The sequence below is a fragment of the Pteropus medius genome, unplaced genomic scaffold, assembly GCF_902729225.1.
Source record: "Pteropus medius unplaced genomic scaffold, Ma_sr-lr_union100, whole genome shotgun sequence".
In the NCBI taxonomy this organism is placed as follows: Eukaryota; Metazoa; Chordata; class Mammalia; order Chiroptera; family Pteropodidae; genus Pteropus; species Pteropus medius.
In genome coordinates this window covers 100,654-122,936 of record NW_024348534.1, presented here as the reverse complement: position 1 = coordinate 122,936, position 22,283 = coordinate 100,654, and the positions used below count along the sequence as shown (strand labels likewise).

The 22,283-nt window shown below is 38.8% G+C and overlaps 1 protein-coding gene and 1 long non-coding RNA gene across 2 annotated transcripts in view; one reads left to right on the top strand and one right to left on the bottom strand.

Annotated features, from left to right (window-relative positions):
- The first annotated feature begins 296 nt into the window (after positions 1 to 296).
- Positions 297 to 22,283, top strand: part of ZNF484 (zinc finger protein 484) — a 74,178-nt gene continuing 52,191 nt past the window's right edge. Inside the window, exon 1 of the mRNA XM_039880350.1 lies at positions 297 to 494. Coding sequence (XP_039736284.1) covers positions 480 to 494 — 15 coding nt within the window. The 5' untranslated portion in view covers positions 297 to 479. The remainder of the gene's footprint in view (positions 495 to 22,283) is intronic.
- Positions 8,472 to 16,008, bottom strand: LOC120616769 (uncharacterized). The gene is made up of 3 exons (XR_005656673.1): positions 15,767 to 16,008; positions 14,431 to 14,545; positions 8,472 to 8,801 (listed from the first exon to the last, which is right to left on the bottom strand). It is a non-coding gene; the product is annotated as an uncharacterized LOC120616769 (long non-coding RNA).

Genomic DNA, 22,283 nt, shown 5'->3' with positions numbered 1-22,283 from the left:
GGAGTGTTTTACAACTGCTAATTAGATCTTATTGGTTGATGGTACTTTGAATCCACAGGCTCCACAGGGAAAGGCCTGAGTGAGGCTTGCGGAGATGGGCTCTAGTTGTTTCTTGGCTTAGTCTCAGAGTACATACCTCTGCTCCACCTTGCCTCCTGACTACGCTCAGCTACAAAGTCTCAACATCACTTCAACATGGCCACCCGCAGCCTGCGTGACTACAAGGGCGTCGCCATATTGGCGCCATGTCCTAGCCATTTGGCGGTGAAGGGGAGTTGGGGGCGGAATTTAGCAGAACGCCATGTTGAGTGCTGGCAATGTTCATTTAAGGAGCCGCTACTGAGCATGCGCTCACAACGGTTGCAAGAAAAGGAATCCCGCAGGGACTGGGAGGGATCAAGAAAGAGAGACCTCGGTCCGGTTTTAGTACTTGTAATTACAGATACTGCCTGAGGCAAATACCACTGTCCTATGAGATCATGGGTGAAGAGCAGGTAAGTGCAGGAATAATAGGAGTATCTGGGGCTGAGTGAAGAAACATCTTTGTCCCTGATGAGCAAGCTGGTTAGTGATGGGGGCGATCAGTAGATGGAATAATGGGGGTTAGTGTGGTCGTGATGGTGGATCCCGGCGGAAAGCTGGGGTCTGTGCGAATTTTGATGGTGAATCTGTGTGTGGAGTGATGGAGTCTGTGGGGTTCCTGTGGAGGATAACCGTGGGGTTGAGTAATGAGGGATCCCAGGGGTGAGTGATGCTAGATTTTTTTAATTATTTTTATTTCCTCTCTTATACGTACAGGCTTGTTTCTATTTCTGATTTATTTTCATGGTACGTTTCGCGAGAGATTTAAAAAATATATTGCCATTGGGGTTACATATAAGTTTTCATTTACTATATTTCGTTCCCTTTTATATCTAGATTGGTACTTTGTCATTCATAATATAATATTTATGTATCATTTTTCTTTTTTATTAGGCATCTCAAGATTTATTTTATTCACCATTTTGAAGTACTGGTTGTGTTTCTACTCCCTACTCTTAATATTAGTTTTAGTTTCTATATTTAGATATTTTCTCTTTTTTTCTCTTTGATTTAAATTGTCATTCCTTCCCTTATTTCCCAAGTTTTATACTCGATACGTTTAGAGGTGTAAAGTTTTTCTAAATACATCTTTATCTATGAAATGTATAACTTCAATTTTGTGTTCCACTTTGATTCTGAGTTGTTTAGGAGAGTTTACTTTTAAATTATTATGGCATGCTTAATTGTTTAATTTTATTTTATTGTCATAAAATGTAGCCTCAAAGTGTCAACTTTGAAAAGTTTATCAAGAAGGCAAATTGCTTAAGGAACTTGTTCAGTGGTTATAAGAGAAAGGGTATATTTTTTGTTTGTATAGTGCAAAGTTCTCTTTATGTATATTAAGTATAGCCTGTTTGTACTTTTCGAATCTTTTTCTTTCCTATTTTTGGTCTATTTGAATCATATTCTGAAAGAGATATAATAATAGTCTCTCACTAATAGTTCACTTTGTAGTTAACGTGTTTTTTTGCTAGTTTGATTTGTGTGCTTGGAGTGAGACATACATACATCTAATGGTTAGTGCATTTTGTATTATCTCTTCTTTTATTGGATAGTATTATTATAGGCTACCTCTTTTCAACGAAAACCTCTTTAACCTGAATTTCAATTTGATATTTACATTACCATCCCCACTTTTATTGAATTTAGATGATAGATCTATGCTATAGTTTCTGTCAGTAGGATAATTTTATGTCTTTAGTGTAGTAATAATTTACTTGATTTTATGCCTCCCACTTTTAATGTTTACTATTTATTTTAACATTATTTTCTGCTTTTCCTTTTCTTTTTTGTACTTACATTGGATTGATGAAATTTCTGCTCATTGTTTCCATCTACACACCATTATAACCTCCATTTTTTCCTGAGATAATGAGAAATATTTTATCATAGGATATTATTAATTTTCCCTTTAATGACCTCCATATTAATTATCGTCATTATCTTTTTTTATAATTATATATCTCTTGCAAATATTGCTAAGCAGTATTTTTCTTTTTGAGATTTTTTTCATGTGATTCATTCTACATTTATTTGGAATAATTTTGGGGGTATTTTCCTTAAGTAAAGATAGAGGTACTCTGCCAGTGCTTTTATTTCTGAAAATGTCTTTGACCTTAACAGAGAAGTGTTTTTTTTACATGCTGTTTCTGATATCATTTAGCTTTGATTACAGCAGATGAGACATCTTGATTTTCTTAATTCTTTCTCTGTAAATCTGTTCTTTCCCATGTGCCTTAGATGTAAAATTATTTAGATTTTAAAATTTATCTTTAAAAGTCAACAATATTTCTAGATTTGTTCTTTGAGTAGATTCTTTCCTGTGTGTGCGTGTGTGTGTAAGTATGTGGGAAAGACTAATGGTACAAGCCTAGTGGTTGGATTGGTGGGATGTGTACTTGGATGTTTTCTCAGGGCTCATTGCAGGTGCAGGTGTGTCTGGAATTGGTACTCTTAGGATCACAGGTGGAGATGCATGATGGGTAGTGATAAAAGTGTGGAGGCCAGTAATGGGGCATGTGATATTGTGATATAATAAGAAATATATACTTAGGTCTTTATACATGGTTTCCAGCATATAGCTCCTAAAATCTTTGTAATTTCCTAAGTGGTAGGATCTATAGGGGCATCTTTTGTTTTTGGTTCCTGAAATAGCTCCAGAGGTGAAAATGGGTGTTTTATTTTTTTGTTATTCATAATAAGTTTCTTTCAATCACACCTGAGTTTTATGTTAATGAAGTAATTTTTGGAAAGCCCCAGATAACAACTGGGTGGGTACTCATTGCCAGGGGAACCAACCATGGATTAGCGTTTGGGAACTTGAACCCCGCCCCTGACTAGAGGTTGAATCAATCACTAATGGCCAGTTATATAATCAATCATCTGTATATAATGAAGCTTCCATAAAACCCCAAAAGATGGAGTTTGGAGAGCTTTTAGATTGAATGCTCAGAGAGGCTGGGGGAGTGGTACAATCTCTCCTACATACCTTGTATTATGCATCTCTTCCATCTGGCTGTTCCTGAGTTATTTTATAATAAATTGGTAATATAGTAAATTAAGTGTTTTCCTGAATTCTGTGAGCTCCTCTAGCAAATAAATGGAATCTGAGGAGGGGGTTTCCGTGACCTCTGATTTAAAGCCATTTGGTCAGAAGTACAGTTAACAATCTGGACTTGCTATTGACAGCTGAAGTTGTGGTGGAGATAGTCTTGTGGTACTTAGTCTTTAACCTGTGTGATCTGATGCCAAGTCCAAGTAGGAGTTGTCAGAATTGAGTTAAATTGTAAGATATATACCAGCTGTTGTTGTAGAATTGCTTGGTGTTGGTCCCCCCCGCCACACACATTACATATACACTAGTAATCAGAAGTATTGAGAGTAGAGGAAGAAAACACACACAGGAGTTTTTCCTTTATAGGACGTGGGATTGATTGGTGGAGAGCCAGGACCATCAGGGTAGAGGTTTTGCAGGCTCTGGTCAGGGAGTGTAGAATGAGTGATTTGGGGCCTGTAGGCAGCAGGATGTGGGAACCAGTGATTCTGAGGCATGTGTAAGGGTTCCAGGGCTAGTCATTGTGCAGTGATTGACGGTTGAGCAGATTGAGGAGTGGGAGTGAGGAATTGGTAATGACTTGAGGGGTCTATGAAGTCCGATGATATTTGATAATTGCATTCTATGTGGATTACTAATTTTGTAATAATTACTGATTTTTGTAATAATAGCTAATATTTAATGAGTGCTTATGTGCCATGCATGGGCTGAGTGCCTTTCAAGTATTATAAAATAGGTTTGTTTATATAAAAAAATGTAAAGATGAAACTGAGACTGAAGTGAGTACAGATTGTCACAGCTAGAGGGTGGAATTGCTGAGAACAAATGTATATTGATTTGGCTCCACACCTTATATCTTTCCTCTGTGCCACCAGGTTCCACACTAATCGATGCACTCCTGGGAAGTGTCTGAGTAGCTGTCATGGTGTGGCATCCTCTGCAGAATCTCTTTGTGTTTCCACAGAGTCCTGAGCTCAGATCACTTAGTTGAGCCTTCAGGATCCCTTTTTCAGACTTCAGCCTACCTTGGTGCAATATATGGTATTCTTTGGATGTTCACTTAGCCTAGGGCTCCTGGGAAAATTGGAGTTGCTAAGATACACAGAAGTGAGGCCCAATGTGAACACATTCACCAAGAAGAGCTTGTCCCATAGGCCGGGAGTCCAGCTTATAGTCTGGCTTCACAGGAATATGACAGCTCCTTTTGTTGCAGAAATGTTGTGAAACAGGACAGGTGAGAAACCAAGCACCATTCTGAGAGTTGAACTCAGGTTTATTATGCCAGTGGTCCCAGAAGAGCTAGTGTTCTGAAGATCTGGGCACGGAACTCAGTTGCAATATTTCTTATATAGAACTTATTTGGCATGGGCTGATTGGTTAATTTGTCCTCAGACTGTTACTAAGTGCAGCAGTTGCTATGGTTTCAGGTAGTTCCAAAGAGTTACAAAGCGAGGGAATTGCTAGGGGGTACAGGCAGTTACATTTGTTGCTTAGATAGAGCAAGCCAAAGGGAGGATGAGTTTTTAGGAACTTTTGAGTACGGCCTATGCTGCAAGCATATATGCAGAAGCAAAACAAAGAGCTGATTAGCGTTTGGAGTGCAAATTCCTCTTCACTTTGAGGAGGAGGAAAGGGGAGTCCCAGAAGCAGAAATGTTCTCAGAGCAGTACTTGCTAAAAACAAAGCATGATTGTTTTTCAGTGTGAACAGCGCATGGCATTTGTCAAAAAAAAAAAAATAAAATAACTTTTTAAGACTTACTATGAAAATATCAAAAATGCAAAAGTAGAGCAAGTGGTATAATGAGCTCACATCGATCAGCTTCCACAGTAATAAGCTCATGCCCTCCAATTGTCGTTTATACCTCTATTCCCCCACATTTTGGCTCTCTGCTGGTTTATTTTAAGCACATCTCACTGTGTCATTTTATCCGTAAATAGTTCAATATATAAATGTAAAAATAAGCACTTTTAATAAAAATAGCCACAGTGCTATTATCCTACTAAAAAGGGTTCCTGAATCCCATTCCAACATGTGTGTGTGTGTGTGTGTGTGTGCGTGTGGTATGCATGTGTGTGGTGGAGGTGGGTGGGGGGTGGGTCACACAATACTAAGCAATTCTTCCACACCTGTAGGGTGTCCAAGAGTTCAGCTCAATTTTGATACTACCTAGCGGGAGATAGCATTGATTCCACAGGTTAAGTGTTTAGTCCTATAAGACTACCCCCTCCACCCCCCATCCCCCACCAACCCCTTGGACGTAAGTTGCCAGTTGCAAGCCCAGGTTGTTACTGTGCTTCTCTTCCACTAGTGGCTATGATACAGGATGGGGTGAATTCTCCCAATTGGGAACTCGAGTCCTGCATTGAGAGAGAGAGAGTGAGGGTCCTTGACTGCATATAGGAAAAAATTCAGGCACACGCCAGAGTTAGAGGCAAGAGGAAGATTTATTAGAGAAGAAATAATGTTCCACGCACAGAATGTGGTCTCCTCTCTGATACAGGGAATGAGAAAGCCCGAGTATTTGAGGAATTTGTTTTATATGTGATTTTAAGTTTCTATGAATTACACCTTAAAGACATTGTTTCCCTATTTTCCTTTATGGGCATGCAGCGTGAAAGGTGCACTAGCAATCTCAGCCTTTTTTCTATAGATTCTCCATGGTTTGGCTGTGAGAATGAATGGTTGGGTCAGTTTTGTGTAGTGTATGACTTAAAGAATCTGTTTTCCTGTTTTCCATTCATGGTGTGAGTAGTTTGTTGCTAACCCAGCAGGAATCTTCCTTTGTCCTGTAGGCTTCCTATGGTCTGTTAGCACATTGCAGGCTCTGGATACAACTTGGTTTAATCTCTATAGTTCTCATGCCTCTTCCCTATGTAAACTACCTGTTAAAGATTCAAATGACCCCCTCCTTGGGTTTGATTAATTTGCTAGAATGTTCATAGAACTCAGGAAAACTGACTTACTCTCTAGATTACTGATTTATTACAAAGGATATGAAAGGATACAAATCAACGGCCAGATGAAGAGATACATAGGGCAAGGTATGCAGGAAGAAGCACGGTTTCCATGCTTTCTCTGGGTATGCCACTCTCCCAGCACCTCCATGTGTTCACCAACCCAGAAGCTCTCTAAACCCTGTCTTCTTGGGTTTTTATTAAGACTTCATTACATATGGCATGGTTGATTAAATCATTGGCCATTGGTGATAGCTTTAAATCTAGCCTCCCCCCTCCCTAGAGGCGGGGGTGGAAATGAAAGTTTTAACCTTCTAATCATTTGGTTGGTTCTCCTGGCAACCAGCCCCTATCCTCATGTGTTTCCCAAAGTCACCTCATTTATGTAACAAAAGACATCTTTATCGCTCTCGATACTTAGAACATTCCAAGGGTTTGGGGATCTGTGAACCAAAAATGGAGACAAAGACCAAACATGTATTTCTAATTATAAATCAAAATATTACAGTCTACCCCTCTGGTCTTTGAACGTGATCTTTTTTAAGCAAAACAATTATAAAGTTCAGATGATACTAGCACATTACTATTAATGACTGAATCCCATTCAGTCATTAATAGCTATTTGGTCCATCATCATATCTTATGAAAATGTCTTCCAGGGCAAGGACACTCAAGTTTGTAGATGTCCATTTGATCTTGTCATGTTCCAGAAGCGGGAGTGGCTTCACTCTTTCAGGCATCTGGTATAATCGAGCTAAGAGACAAAGTTACCTCTTTTTCTGAACCTCTTGAGGTTATATCAGATTTCCCTTGTATCAATAAAATCTCTCTGACTGCATCTTGTTTAGGCTTGCTTTTTCTCCCACTCCTTCAGGATAATCACTTCTGTTTAGTCTTGCATACAGACATGTTCATCATTAGAGGAATTCTGCTTGTGGCTTGAGTTTTACGAAAACAGTCCCTCCTATTTCCCTTTCCCTGGACACAAAAGAAGTCTGAACTCTGTACTTTCTTAAGATGGATCTGAAGTACCACTGGAGTTCCCATCTTATCTGTTGGCACCTTCTCAATCAATAAACCTTTCCTTACTCTAAACTCTGATGTTTTGAGTTTTGGCCTTTTGAAGTGTTGGGCACACGGACTTTGGACTGGTAACAATTTGGCGACCTTTATCCCAGAGCTGGTACCCATAACAGATCAGTCCTGGCTCAGGTTCCCTTCTGTGAGTCCTGAGCAGCTGCTAAGGCTGTTTTGCCTTGGAGGCACCAGAGGGACTATCCCCAGCAGGCGCTGGCTGTCCTCAGCACATGGCTTGTTTGGACTAAGGAAACGTTTTTAGACTTCGATCCATCATCTGGGGTAAGCTGCTCTGGTGTGTGCAGCTGGGAATTCTTCTTTTCTATCTAGGCTTTCTCTCCCTGGGACAAAGCCATCTGCATTTTGGGGGCCGCCATCTGAGAGTAGGATCAGGATTATTGGACTCTCCCCATTCGTTTGTAGTGTGTCTCTGCAAGCCAACAGCCTCGATTTGGAAGTAGAGTAAATGATCTTTGTGTGTACTACTGGGAATTCCCTTCCCCTCTGGGATAAGCCTGAGATAAGCCAATTTGTTTGCGTTTGGGGTAGCTTGTTGGAGAGGGGAAGAGTTGTAGGACTTGTACTTGATTTATGAATTGGTTCATTGCTTTTGGCCATTTGAATTTGAAATTTGTAACTTGCTTGGTTAGGAGAGTATTCACTTTATCGTCTTGTGTGTCATTTGTGTGTCGATCTGAGTTTTCTTCTTCCACTATTGGTTTGGAAGTAAGAAATAAAATGGTGTTTGTGTGTACTTTACTTGGCAGTAAGAAGTAAAATGGCATCTGAGGCTTCTTCTCCTTCCCCACTAATCTTCTTCATCTCCAGACATGTGGTAGCTGCCATCTTGTCCTCAGGCTTCATCCCATCCCATCTTCTAAGAAAATCTGCCAGTTTAAATTTAGGCAATCTGAAGCCACTCCTTTTACTCTCTGAGCTTTCCAACTTTATTGTGCACACTCGCTTCTGTTTGTGTTTGTCGACAAGCCCACATTAAGGGGTAACCTTGAAGGAAAGGATCTCGGGCCTCTTGGAGACAATGAAATGCATTCTTTAATTATAAATTAATTTTAAAATGGCTTTAAAGGAATTCTTACAGCATGCAAAGCTTTGGTTATCTGATCAAAATCACACAGTCGCATTGTATCTGGGATGCAAAAGCTAGCATTTTAAAATGAAAGCTATGAGATCTCTGCCTGTGTCTATCTGAATGTTTATATATGCTTATGTACGTAATAGCATATTTCCGTTATTGGGACTACAAAGGGGTCTGTCTGCCTGTGCACGTCTAAAAGAAAAGATACATACCTACAGGTTTTGAAGCAAAGAAAGTAAGGTTTATTAGAAAGTTGTAAGTCCTGGAGACACAGGCAGGAGACACAGGCAAGCTATTGCTCAAAGGCCTGGCTCCCCAGGTGTCTTGGGAGTACAGATTACATAGGGAAAAATCAGTTGTCATGGAAACTAAAGGAGTTGGAGTTGTGGGTGCTACTGATTGGACAGTTGGAGGGGGATGAGGTAATTGATCATTGTATCTAGTTCAGCCATTCCATCTGGTCCAGTGGCCTGGTCCAGTGGCCTGGTGGCCTGTGGCATTGTTCTGCATCCATGGGCCTGGGGCTGAAACACATCTAAAGCCAAAATGTTATCCTTAAAGTCCAGACAAAACCTATTGTCTCCTCATGGTTATATACCTGAGGCTCAGTTAATTTTATGTCCTAAGGCTTAATGATTAAAGGAGAGGCATACAGAGGATAAGGGGGTTGGGGGATAGGGGGAAGCATGTAAGTCACAATGCCATTATCTGGGGAAAACCAGCTTGAATCAGAGAAACAAAGACTTTATTAAAGAAATGAAGTTTGTATATGGTTACATTTCTACTGCTAAGTGATATTGCTAATTTGTAATATTAAGTTGGCTTAAACAAGCCACTTATATGAGAATTCTCAAAGATATAACAAACTAACCCAACTGTTTTATAGAATCATGTGATCTAGGAAAATATTTGATATTAAAACTGGTTATTAGTTTGGTTAGTTAAATAGGTATATCCTTTGAATCATCAGCATTAAATAATACTTTTATTCTACCTGGGTTTATTAGTTAAATAAGTTCATTTATCTCTTGCAAAATTTGTCAGTCAGAAAAATAGCTTGGTATGATAAAATTTTTATAACGAATCTAAATTGTTTGGAGCAAATAAATAAATGTAAGTAGGATAAAAAAATTTTTTTTAGGTTTAAAATAGTTTTCTAAATGTCTTTGGTAATTCGGAACTTTAAAGTTTTGTTAGCTAAATTAAATGATGGATATTCATTGACTATCTAAGTCATTACCAAATAAGAATTCTGAGAAGAAAGTTTTATGTGTGGTCAAGCTCATTAAGATTAAAATAAATGTAATCAAGTAAGTTAATTTGAATATCAAAAGTAAGCTAATACAAAATTAGTTAGGTTTTCTTTCTCTGCTTAGGACAAAAGTTCTTGAACTATTTGTCTGCTACTGAAACTGTGAAAAAGTTTTCTGCCTAGAAAGCAAAGATTCTGTGTTTTATCAAAATAATTTTCTGTTTTTTATGTTGTCTTAATCAGGTCCTTGGTTACTTAAGATAACTGAATCTCCTCAATAGTAAGAACTAAGTTTTGCCAATAATTGTATGTAAACATCTGTGTTTGTGTTTGAAATTTTCTAATGCCATTTTGATTAAATGGATAATTTAAGTATTGCTTCTTAAGACTTATGATCTTACTTAATCAAATGTCCAAACCTTTTGATATATTTTGACAAACTTCCTCAAATTATAGATTCTTGACCTAGGAATAACTGCGGTGTTTAAGAAGGGCCCATGGAACATCTCAAAAGATTTGTTTTCTCTCCATATATAATTTAGCTTATTTTGGTGTATTGAAATTATATGGGAAATTTTGTCAAATAAAGAAATAATTATGTTGTTTTGTATGAATATATTCTTATTACTGTGGCGGACTGACCTGCCTGACCATCTCCTGCTCGAATGAGTTAGTTTCTGACAGCAACCCCCCATCCCAAGACTCTCTGGCTGAGGTGGCAGTCTGAAAACCCACTTAAACGATTAAGCTGGTTTCCTTATAGTTTGGCAGCCAATCAATATTCTCCTTATGGTCTCCTTCCTTATGTGAAATATATATAGCTATGTAGGAATGCGAAAGTACAAGATGGTATAAAACTGCCCGGCATGTTCTTTGGATAAGAATCTGCTGAGCTGGTGTCGACATCAATACACGCTGCTTCCTGGTTATAGCCTCGGTGTCCCGTCTCTCTGGTCGAGAATCCCGCAACATTTCTAAAGTAAATGTTCTAGAGTATATAAAATCTCCAAGAGTCTACAAATTTCTGATATAATTTCATTCACAATTCTAATGGTCATCTTAAAATGTTGTTACAGAAAAGCAAATTTCTTTGCTAACTATATTATAATCAGATCTATAACTGTGTCACGTAAGCATTTTTGTCATTTATAGTTATTGTTTTACTCTAATACTTTTACAAATATGTTTCATCCTAAAGATCCAAGGAGAAGACTCTGATTTATTCTGAAATACACGTTTCTGAGAATAAATTGTCAGATCATGCCTTTAAGTTGGATGACGATTTATAGAACTCTGAGGAATAACTAGATTCATAAAATGCTGGCAAAATGATCAGAATAAACAAGAATAGATTACATGGGACTTAATGAACTAAAGATGGTTATAATTTTTATAACATTTTGTTTAAAATATTGCTGATTTTTAAATCTTTTTGTTTTCCAGGTATAAGGAAACTTGTTTTTCTTAGAGCTATTTGGTAAATTTTATCTTTGTAAGCAGTATTGAAACATATATTTCTCCCCACCTGATACCTTAGAATTTGGAGATTTAATGAATCAGTATTATTATTTCCCTGGCAATATGGCTGTTTGCCTAAATTCAATAAGAATCTGTTCCATTTATAACAAGACACAGTTGGAAAATGGTTTTATTACCAAGATTGGATGGAATGCCATATTTGATATAGTCATGCATAGACATGGATGTCACCAGAAAGCTCTAAGGAATTAAGATTGACTTTGGAAGGCAATAAAAAAGCTCCTTGGAAAAACAGCCTGGTACCTTGCTTATGGTTCACAGGCAGTCTTTCCAGGTAAGGAATGAAGGTTGCTTTCCTGTGAAAAGGCAATGGAAGAACCTTAAGACATTTTGGGGGAACTTGAGAACCTGAGATATTCACACAAGTCTTATAGGTATTACAGGTGAAGTCTTATGGCAAGTATGTGGCTTGGCTTCTTAGCCTTGGGAGGCTGAAGTTCAATCTGGCAATTCCTTATGAAATCCTGGCAAAGCAGATTTTTAAAAGCCTGTGTAATGAGTTGTTATTCTTATTGTATTTATACAAAAAAAATCAGGCCAAATTTATTGAAACTAGACTTATGCAGTAAATTAATTTTGGAGAGAAAAAATATGTTTTGATAATAACTATCACACATATTTGTGAATATTAGATTCTAGTTCAATTAATTGTCTTTAAAGTTGTTTTTCACCTGTAAACTGAACTAGATCCTGAATTTTAGTTTTCTTAAATATTTGCCTACAACCCTCAAAACTAGCACTTTATTTTTCTCCCATCCTTTGACTTAAGTTATTAAGAACTAAAACTTTTAAAAATTTATTTATTAAAAAAACATTTTTCAATTACAGTTGACATTCAATATTATTTTATATTAGTTTCAGATGTACAGTGTAGTGGCTAGACATTTCTATAATTTACGAAGTGATCCCCCTGATTAGTCTTAGTACCCCACCTGGCACTAGACATAGATATTACAATATTATTGAATATATTATCTATGCTGTGCTTTATATCCCCATTCTAAGCCTTGCAATTAGAAACTGTAGACCAGGAGACTCTGTCTTATTGTCTCTGCCTACTTATTCTAGCAAAAATGAAGCTTTGTGTCTTATATTTAGAAATCTTCCAGACTGACAGCATTACAGATCGGGAAACTGGTTTATAATTTGCCCTGATCATTAACCTTAGTTTTTCTTTTGTTTTCATAAATCTTATCAAATACCGATGTGAAGGAATTTAACCCATACAGTCAGCCATTTGGCCTGTTCTACTGCGGAAGTTCTAAGACACAAACAGACTACCTTAGAGTCCTTGGCATGTGAGTCCTTAGACGAGGATCGCTTTAGGATTACTTCTTAGCTGAAGAAGGGAATGTTTGTGCAGTGGTTGACTCACCATGATTTGGGTCCCAGGGGACACAATAACAAAAGTTATTCCTTATTCTTTGTGTCAAATTAGGATACAGGTATCCTGGTCTGTTGCTACTTCTACCATTGCTGTGGTCTCTGCTTATAAATTGAACAACTAGAATGCCCCCTCTAAGGCTGAGGAACCATTGCGGAAGAGGAAGACGTAAGTTGGATAAAAGGAGTACAATAGGCAGACAAATCTGGTTCCATCTTAAAAGCTACTCTCCCTTTTAATTAAACCTAGACCCAATTTTCTTGAGTCTCAGGATTGAGGAATAGACAGAAAAAGGGGGAATTGTAACAGTAAATGCTCCATTTCTCTGACACCATCTTGTTCAAGCCTGCTATTTTCCCATGGCATTCAGGCTAATTGCCATTGCTTAGTCTTGCATATAGACATACTGATCATTAGAGAAATTCTGCTTGTAGCTATAGTTTTACAAGAACAGCCCTTTCTATTCCCCTTCCCTTGACATAAAAGAAGTCTGAATTCTGTACTTTCTTAAGATGAAATTGAGGCACTACTGAGGCTCCCATCTTAATGGTTAGCACCTTCTTGATCAATAAACCTTTCTTAACTCCAAACTCTGATGTTTGAGTTTTGGCCTTGAAGCATTGGGAACATGGACTTGGATTGGCAACATTATTACATAACTCATTTATTTATTAATTTATTCTTAGACACTATTCCCCCTTTTCTCCATTTCTACCCAAGCTCTTCTACCTTTGGAAGGGACATTAACATTAAGGTTTGCCCACTGTGCTGGTCTAGATTGCAGCCAGCAATACTCATATAGCAAGTGCCTTCCCCTCAGTCCACTCCCATTCGCATAGGGTAAAAAGTTACACAGGTGCACATCTAGTGGGCTACAAGACAATATAACTGCATTTGTTGTTGCCCCAGTTTTGCCAGATGAGGCGAAGCGAAGACATATCCTGCCCCATCAGGCCATTAGGCACTGTGACATAAAGGTTAAAAACAGTTACAGTTTCTTGCTTAAGAATTGTTCCTGCTACCAGCCCATGTAGTTGCAGGCCTGGTCTTGTGACCACTGTATCAAGTAGGGGGAAAAATTGAGGTGATGTGAGGAAGAAAGAATACCAGCATCCTTCCCTACACCCTCAGATACTCCAGAAAAACAGAATTTCACTTAGTAGAAACATTTCTTTAGTCTTATTCTTGTTTATGTTGAGTGTGAGCATCACTCATAAAGGCATATAAACCAGCCCTTTATACCTTTACTTCCCCCATTTTTGACGGCAGACATTTCAATTGCCCATTATAGTTCTCAATTAAAGGAGAATCTCTCTCTGCCCATAGTTGGACATTATTGGCTGTAAAACAAGTTCCTTAATCTGAAGAAATGACAGCCATTCAAATTAGTGCAATATCTTCTGTTCAGATTCTTTTATAATACTGAACAACATCTATCACCAGGTAAGCAAAGCCCAGTCCAGAGTTAGTGTCCATTCCTGTCAGGACCCAATTTTAGCCCTGCAGGGCTACCAGTACCAGTCTGACTTGCAGGCTGTGTTCAGGGCATTCCCCTCAGGGAATCTCTCACATAACCCTTGTTGGCAGACAGAACAGTTTTTACAGGCATTTTATGCCTCAGAGGGTTCAAGAGGAATATTCAGCCTATCTTTGCATTGCTGCAGTGCCCTGTCCACTCATTTCATGGACCCAGATGCTCACGTCATTCAAGCACATGGGGTTATCTACTTTTAATTCCAGTCACCTTCCAAACCTAGAAGGGAGTTTTTCCGGTGGGCACTGACATGTCAAAGTTTAATGCACTTCTCAAATTTTCACAGGGCCATACCCTATATGGGCACCCCTTTATTGCCTAGGTTTTATTGTCCTCCTACCTGACTGTGTGACCAGGCCATTGGACACTGCCCCTGAGTCAATAAAAACCCAAACGGGATTTTGCCTCTGTTCAATCAGATTGGTAGCTTTCCAAATAAGATATTGTCAATTCACCTTGGAAATGTCATTCACAATCCAAGCAGCTCTTTATTGGTCAGTCCAGGGCTCTAGGGCACTGTCCAAATGACAATAGAATCAGACAGCTCCACGTGCAGTTCCAAAGTCAGTCCTAGGGGAAAAGAAGCTCCCTGTTTGTATCTTTTTGCATTCTCAGGCAGCGTGATCCTGTATAAACCATTTCCATTTCATTATAAAACTCTTTGATGTGGGTGGCGAACACACGATGCAATGTATATGTATGCCTTACTGTTGAATTGTACACCTGAAACTTAACTGGATTTTGTTAACTAATGTCACCATAAAACAAACAAAAAACCTCTTTGGGCACTGCCATCATTGGAGCATTCTTCTGACATCACCCAAGACATTGTAGTTGTTTCAGGTTTCAAGATTATGTCCTTTGGTCTTAGAGGGATCTTCAATTAATATTGGATAGCAAAGGTAGTAAATGCCCCTTTAATAGAAATTCTTTTGTCTAAAGTCCTAGTACTTGTCATTAGGAGGTGCTCAGTCAGTCCCCACCAGCACTTCAGCTTCTATTCTACATTGCGTGGGTTTTGGCAGTCTTACTGATACCATATAGTATATCCAATTAATGTTGCATAAAGAACAAATTTCTATGCCTTCTGTTTTACAGTGCTAGGTAGGGGAATTGTTTCCCAGTCAGACATAATGTCCATCCTCAAAATGCTATCAGGTAAAGACCCAACACCCTTCATATAAAGCTTGCTCAAAAATACCAACTCTATTCTATCAAGTCTTATATTTCAAACTGTAGCCTCCATTAGTACTTCATCAACCGGTTTGGTTTTACTAAACTAGACAGGGGAAGTGTTCCCCGGCCAGACATAGTACTCATTCCTGTAAAACATTCAGGTAAAGGACACACAACTTCTTTATATAATACCTGCTTAAATAGTCCAACTTTCACAATCCTATCAACTCATATTTTTTACATTCTTTCAATCTAATTGCAGCACAGGTCAGGGCTTCACCAACAGATTTTGGTGCCACAGTTCATGGGGACCCCTGTAACAAAGGAGTCCCAGTGATGCAGAATGGGGTGAATCCTCTCAAGTGGGGACTCAAGGCCTACATGTACCAAGAAAGAGTCCTTAGCTCCACTTAGGAAATAATTCAAGAGTCAGCCAGGATTAAAGACAAAAGAAATTTTATTAGGAATAATGCTCCACAGAGACATAGTCTCCTCTCAAAGTCAGAGAATGAGACCCCCGAGTGTCTAAAGAGCTGGGTTTATATGTTTTCTTTAGTTTTTATAAAATAGTACTGATTATATAAAGTAAAGAGTAGAAAGAATGGTTAGGTTTACCTTTAACTTGTGTAGGGTGCAGCTTAAAGTCTTTGTTTTCCTTTCATGGTTTGGGCAGGCAGTTAGTATCTCAGCAGGAGTCTTCCTTTGTTCTGTAGGTTCCCTGTGGTTTGGCCCTCTGGTTGATCAACCAGGTTTAGAGTCAAAGGGCAGGTAACAGGCTCTGAATTCCACTTGGTTTAATATTTAGTCAATCTGTGTAGTTCTCATGCCTCTTTCCTATACTGGAAACTTCTCTTCACTCCTCCCCGCTCCCCGACCATTTTACCCATTCTTGTGCAAAAGGCTTTGGGTCCCCAGTGAGGAGTAAAGCCAAGAGACCCTTGCCATTTTGTCAGTCTTTAACTTGATTAATCAGACTAACTGCTACCCCACGTGATTGCTGCTTAGGCTTCTCATTGCAATTTTGTCTTCTGGCCTTTTAAAGTTTTTCAAATGGGGGTAAATAGAGTGAACTTGTTTGGGGCCGGTTAATGTTGGCAGTCCATCAGGGGGTTCCTTTGGCCCGCCCATCCTCAGGTAGTGCTGTATGAAAACCTGTGTTTTACTCATCAATGTTCATTTTATTCATCCCATTTCTTAACTGTCTAAAGATTTCCACCCTTCTGGGATGAGTCCTATGACTCTTCCCTTTTTTGTTTCCTTTTTGTTTTGCCTCTATCAATATTTGCTTTATTCACCTTATTTCTTAATAACTTTTTAAAAAATCCACCCTGTTGAAGAGTCTCTCGACTCCCCTCTGCCTTTTCCTATTCTCTCGTTAACTAACCTAATGTTTTTATTAGCATCTTTTAGACACATTCATCCAGTGTGAATGATTCAAGAAACTTTGGCTACAAATAATGATAAAGATTTACTCAAAGGTCTTAGCATTTGCAAACCAGAAACAAAACTAGGCAATACCCAAAGTATTATCCGCTCTCCCCCACAAAATGCTGACAGTTTCGTTCGAAATGGTAATACTCTTGATTACTTGTGTCCTGGATACTGTCTGTTAGGTGTTCTGGATACATGAACATTCTTTTTTTAGTACTTCAGTGGGTGATCGGAGAGTTATCTAGAGGTTTGATGTATATCCAGGCATTGGTACAGGACTGGAAAGTTCAGAAGTTTACGTTTCCAAGCTATTTACAACAAAAACAGTATTATTTCCTCATACTTCAACCTACTTCCTTTTTGTAAGTTAGCAGCTTGACTATAGTGACTCAATTTTATTTTGTCACTCTATTCCTCATTTCCCCCCTTTTATCATGATTTTTCTTTCAGAAAACAGATCCAACATAATGTTTTAAAGTTACTCAATGTCAAAGTGGCAATGCCTTTATTCAGTACATCATATCCCTCAGAGTGGGGATGTAAGCTAGAGACATACTTTCCATATTCCAATTCAGCTCAATGTTTGTGCAGGAAAGGAACAATTAAGACATTATATATCCGTTTTAGAAATCAGTCTTGATAATTGGTCCATTCAGTTAAGCAGTTGTCTCATTTCAAGAGGTAATGATGCAGGTGGCTCCCACAGTTAGGCCTGTGGTATAGGCAGTCAGGTATTTAATAAGAGGCATTTCTCTGGTGAGGAGGAATTTTCCACCAAAAGGCTAACCTTATAATCAGCTCTTTGTTCTGCTTCTGTAGACATGCTTGTTGCATAGATTGAAGGGCAGAGTGATCTTGAGATCAACTGAAGACTCACCCTCCCCTTTGATTGTTCTGTCTAGATAAAAGATGTATTGCCTAAGTTCCTGCCCGAAAATCTCATGCTCTATAACTGCCCATAGCCCATAGCAATTCCCACACATGCCTGTAACCCATAGCAATTCCCGCGGTCTGTAACCGTCTTAGGACAGATTAACCAATCAGCTCATGCCAACTAAACCCTATAAAAACAAAATTGCCCCTGAGCTTGGGTCCCAGATATTCAGAGCGCTAGCTCCTCAGGGACTGCCTGCTAATAAGCCTGAGTTCTCCAACTCTCCGAGTGGTGTTCAGTTTCTCGCAGGTCTGATTTCCCATTTCTGCAACAATGGAAACAAAAAAACAATGGTTAATGATTTAAGCAGACTATAATCTCAGTTTCTGAGTTCTGAAGGTAACTGGTGGAGAAGTCTTGTAGATGTCTTCTTTGAAGTATTCTCAGATGGAGCGAAGGCAGGCAGTATTATTCTTGATGCAGGACAGGGCAAATTTCCCCAACTGACAGGGAGACCAAGCCCTACACCAGAAGAAGAGGGTCCTTTGGCGGTGAGTGAAGAAAGAATCCAACACACACGTCAAAGTTAGAGTCAAGAGGAAAGTTTATTAGAAAAGGAGTAACACTCCAGATGGAGCGGTCTCCTCTCAGAGGCAGAGAGTGAAAGGAACAGTGCAAGAGACAGAGAAAAGGCACTGAGCGGGACTCTGAGTGTCCAGGAAATTCAGTTTATATATCATTCTTTAGTTCCTGTGAGTTATTGTTTAAAAGGCTTTGTTAACCCATTTCCTTTGATGTGGACATACAGTGAGAAAGGGGAAGGGTGTGTAGCCTGAAAAAGTAAGAATATGTAGAGTAAAAGGCCTGCTGGCAGTTCCCAGCCTTTAATCCATAGGTTCCCTAGGGTTTTCGCCATGGGGAATGACTCTTGGTTCCTGTTTCCCCTTCACTGGTATGGGGAATGGGTTGTTAGCAATCCAGCAGAAATCTTCCTTTCTTCTGAAGGTGTCCTCCTGGCCTGGCTACAGGGCTGATCATCATATTGCAGTCTCTGATTGTAGCTTGATTAACATTTTAATTCTCTTGCCTCCTCCCTACATTACTTTTACCCTACTGGGTACATAGTTTTATTTTAGTGTAGAAGAGAAGGCACTTAAAAAAATTTCTATCAGGCTTTGAATCTTTAGTTTCCAATTTTGCCAAATTTCTAATCATGGAGTTATGAAATTATTTGAAGTACCTTATCAGGTTTCAGATGGGAGAAAGTAAGAAATTTTAAAGCACCTGCTTAGGTGGCCAAAGTTTCTTTTAGAATCGCTTAAGAGATGTTTTTCAAGTCAATTTGTCATTTTTTTTTTTGAAGCTTCTGCATATCAATCAAAAAAATGCATTTTATTGTCCCAAGAGGTTTGGAATTCTCTCCTTAAGAGAGTTTGGGGTGGACTTAAAACAAAGTTTTTTCTTACTGGCCATAGAGTAGAGTCTTAAATTATCTTGGCAAAGTTGCTCCATTTTATTAAAAAAGGAAAAAGTTTCCTGAGGAAGAAACTTTTGGGGAACTTTTTAGGGAGTCCCATGTTAAAGGTAAATTCCCCTGAAAGCTGTCGCAGCCAGACAAAAAAAGGCAAAAGAGATATTAAGGCTACCTCTTTAAATCACTTAATTTCTTTTAGGCCTCTAAATATCAATTGAAAAAATGCTTCTCATTCAGCTTGTATGACATTTCTAAGGCTTTCTTATTGTGCATGCAAATTCACTTTTTGAATTTCAAAATATCCCCAAAGTTGCTACAGCAATTCTAAGTTATCTTTTGTATCTGAGATCCATGGGATAAAAACTTAATAGAGAATGGACCATAAGTTTTGAACTTAAATCCAGCTGCTGTTCCAAATAGGGGTTGTTCTTCTGTGGCAGATTGAGACAGAGGATGACCCATTAAAAAATCAGTTATCAGAAGACCAAAAAATAAAAGCTTTGAACCTCAATAAAAGAGGGAGGTTAAGAACCAAGAAAACTCACCACTGAAATTCTAAAGCTATCAGGGAGATGAGCACTAAGAGTGTAAACAGTTACCTTGCTCAGATCCAATGGTGGCACTGGAACTGAAGTGGAACACTCTTTGGATTCCATAAGGCTGACACCATATATGTCAAGTGAGCATAAATGAATCAAAAGGCTTTGTCTAGAAATGTAAAGATTTATTCAAGGATCTTAGGGTTTGCAAACCACACACCTAGACAATAGCCAGAGTGTTCCAAAGATGAAAGAAAAGCTGAGGGTTCTTGTAAAAAGTACATTTTTGAGAAAAATCTCAGTCCTGCATTCTTAGTCTCTGGATTGATTTGAGATGGTAATTCTCTAGATGACTGGTGGTCTGGATCCTGGATGCCAGATGGTCTGGATACATGAACATTCTTTCCTTAGACATTCAGGGTTAATCAAAGGGTTATCTGGAGGTTTGATAACCTCCTTCATGAAGTGTTTGGTTACCCTAAGGCAGCAGTCCCCAACCCCTGGGCCACGGACCAGTACTGGGTGTACCAGGCTGTGGCCTTTTAGGAACTGGGCTGCACAGCAGGAGGCTCTATTTGCTGCCACTCCCCAGTGCTAGCATCACCGCCTCAGCTTACCAGCCATTAGATTCTCATAGGAGCACTGAAATCCCTGGTGCCAAAAAGGTTGTCTGCCAGTTTCAAGGTGGTCACTGTTGTTATTTCCAAGGTTAACAGTCCCTGCTGGGGTCCTGCAAAACAAAGGCTTATGCAGACATGTTGGTTTGCCTTTTGTATTTTAAATGATCAGCCTAAATTGCAGACTTCAGATATTATCCTCTTTTTCCTCAGAGGCTATGGGAGCTGAGTTAAACCTTTAACTGGAATGCCAGCAAGAAGGAAAGGGGTCAGACCACAATTAAAAATGAAATCTTGGTATTAGAGGAAATGAAGGCTCCCTTCTTTTACGTATCTCATACTAGTTCAGTACTACAATAAAAAATAAATGAATGAAGAAGTAACCAAAATCTGTCATGAAAAAATATTGGAGAGGACAGGTCTAGGGTAAAAGAGACACAGTGGTCAGTGTGTGAGCCTTGATTAGAACTTGCTTCCAAACAAAACAGCAAGAAAAATGTGTTTCTGGGGCAGTTGGGGAATTTTGAATGTGAGCTGAATGTTAAAATGATATAGAATTACTATTAATTTCCTCAGGCATGATAATGATCTTCTAAGAGATTTATGTGATGTATTTAGGCATGAAGTGTCAAGATATCTGCAATTTTCAAGTGGTTCAGTGAAAGAAAAGTACATATATTTTTATATATAAAAATGGTAAAATACTAATTGTTAAAACTAGGTGGAAGGTATGTATATATTCTTTTTGTACTAATCATTCAATTCTTTATGTTAGAAAAGTGTCACAAATGTTGGAGAAGAGTGGCCTCAGTCAGCAAGTGACTTGGCTTGAGCCTTAAGGTTTGCTCTTAAATAGAACCCAATACACTTACTACATTGTAGGCAAGACAAAGTTTCTATTTAAAGTTTCCTTTGAAGAACTGTGAGTAGAGGAGTGACATCAGAAGCAGTGTCCCCATATGTCTCCCCTTGAAACAACAATAAGCTGAACATCTAAAATGCAACAACAACAACAAAAAAACCCTAATTACACAGAAGCACGTCTGAGCAAGGAATTTGTGAATAAGAGCTACCACAGGTCAGAACCACGGGTGTCAAGTGGTTGACTAGGAGAAACAAAGAAGCTGCCTCTCAGCAGCCAGAGCTACCTTCAGGAGGAGTGGGAAGGGAGAAGGTGTGGCAGGTTTCCTGAACAGCCCTGCCTGGGAGATCTGTGAGCTCCACACAGCGGCGGTGCCCAGGCATCAAGGCAGAAAGCAGAGAACTGGGAACAACAGAGAAATGACAGTTGATTTTTACCAGTTGTAGTTACAAAACGTGAGACTGAGCCTCAGCCCCCATCCCTCAACCCAGAGGGCACCTTCTCCCATATCCTCCAAGAATGAACACTGTGGAGCCCCAAGGACATTTGAGCAAATATTACCGAAACTGTCACCAATACAGCCAGGGACTGAGACTGAGCGTAGCGAGCATGATTGAACATCTATAAAGAAAAAAAAAAAGGCATTATTAAGACATTACATAAAGCAGGGATCCAAGAGGCTTAGACGTCACCTGCTGGAAACCAAAAAAAAAAAAAAAGTCTTCTTTGCAACAAGCTAAAGAGACCTTTATACAATAAATCTTTTTGGACAAAAAGCAGAATACACTTCCATTAATACCCAAGTGAAGACATAGTCCATTAAACGCCATGAACAGCCAAACAGCCAAGGTGACAGCCAAAGTATCTCAGAAAGAAAGAGAAAAATCTCTAGAAAATAAGCTTACAGACATAGAAATATGCGACTTAAATGACAGAGAATTCAGGGTGGTACTTCTGAAAAACTCAGTGAGATTCAAAATAACTCATATCAACAATTCCAAATACAACAATTCTAGTTGTTGTAAAAACAACTAGATCAGCAGAATGAGTTTTTTAGCTAGGAGATTGAAACCCTGAAAAAGAACCAAATAGAACTTCTGGAGATAAAGAGCACACTAAAAGATATGAAAAATGAAATAGCAAGCTTGGCAAATAGAGTCAACCAAATAGATGAAAGGATCAGTGGTATCAAAGACAAATCTAGAAATAAATCAGAAGGAAGAAGAGAGAAACTGAAGAATGAAAAAATAATGAAAGAGTATACAAAAACTATCTGATATCATAAGGAAAGGAAACATAAGAACAATGGGCATTCCCAAAGGGGAGGTAAAGGAG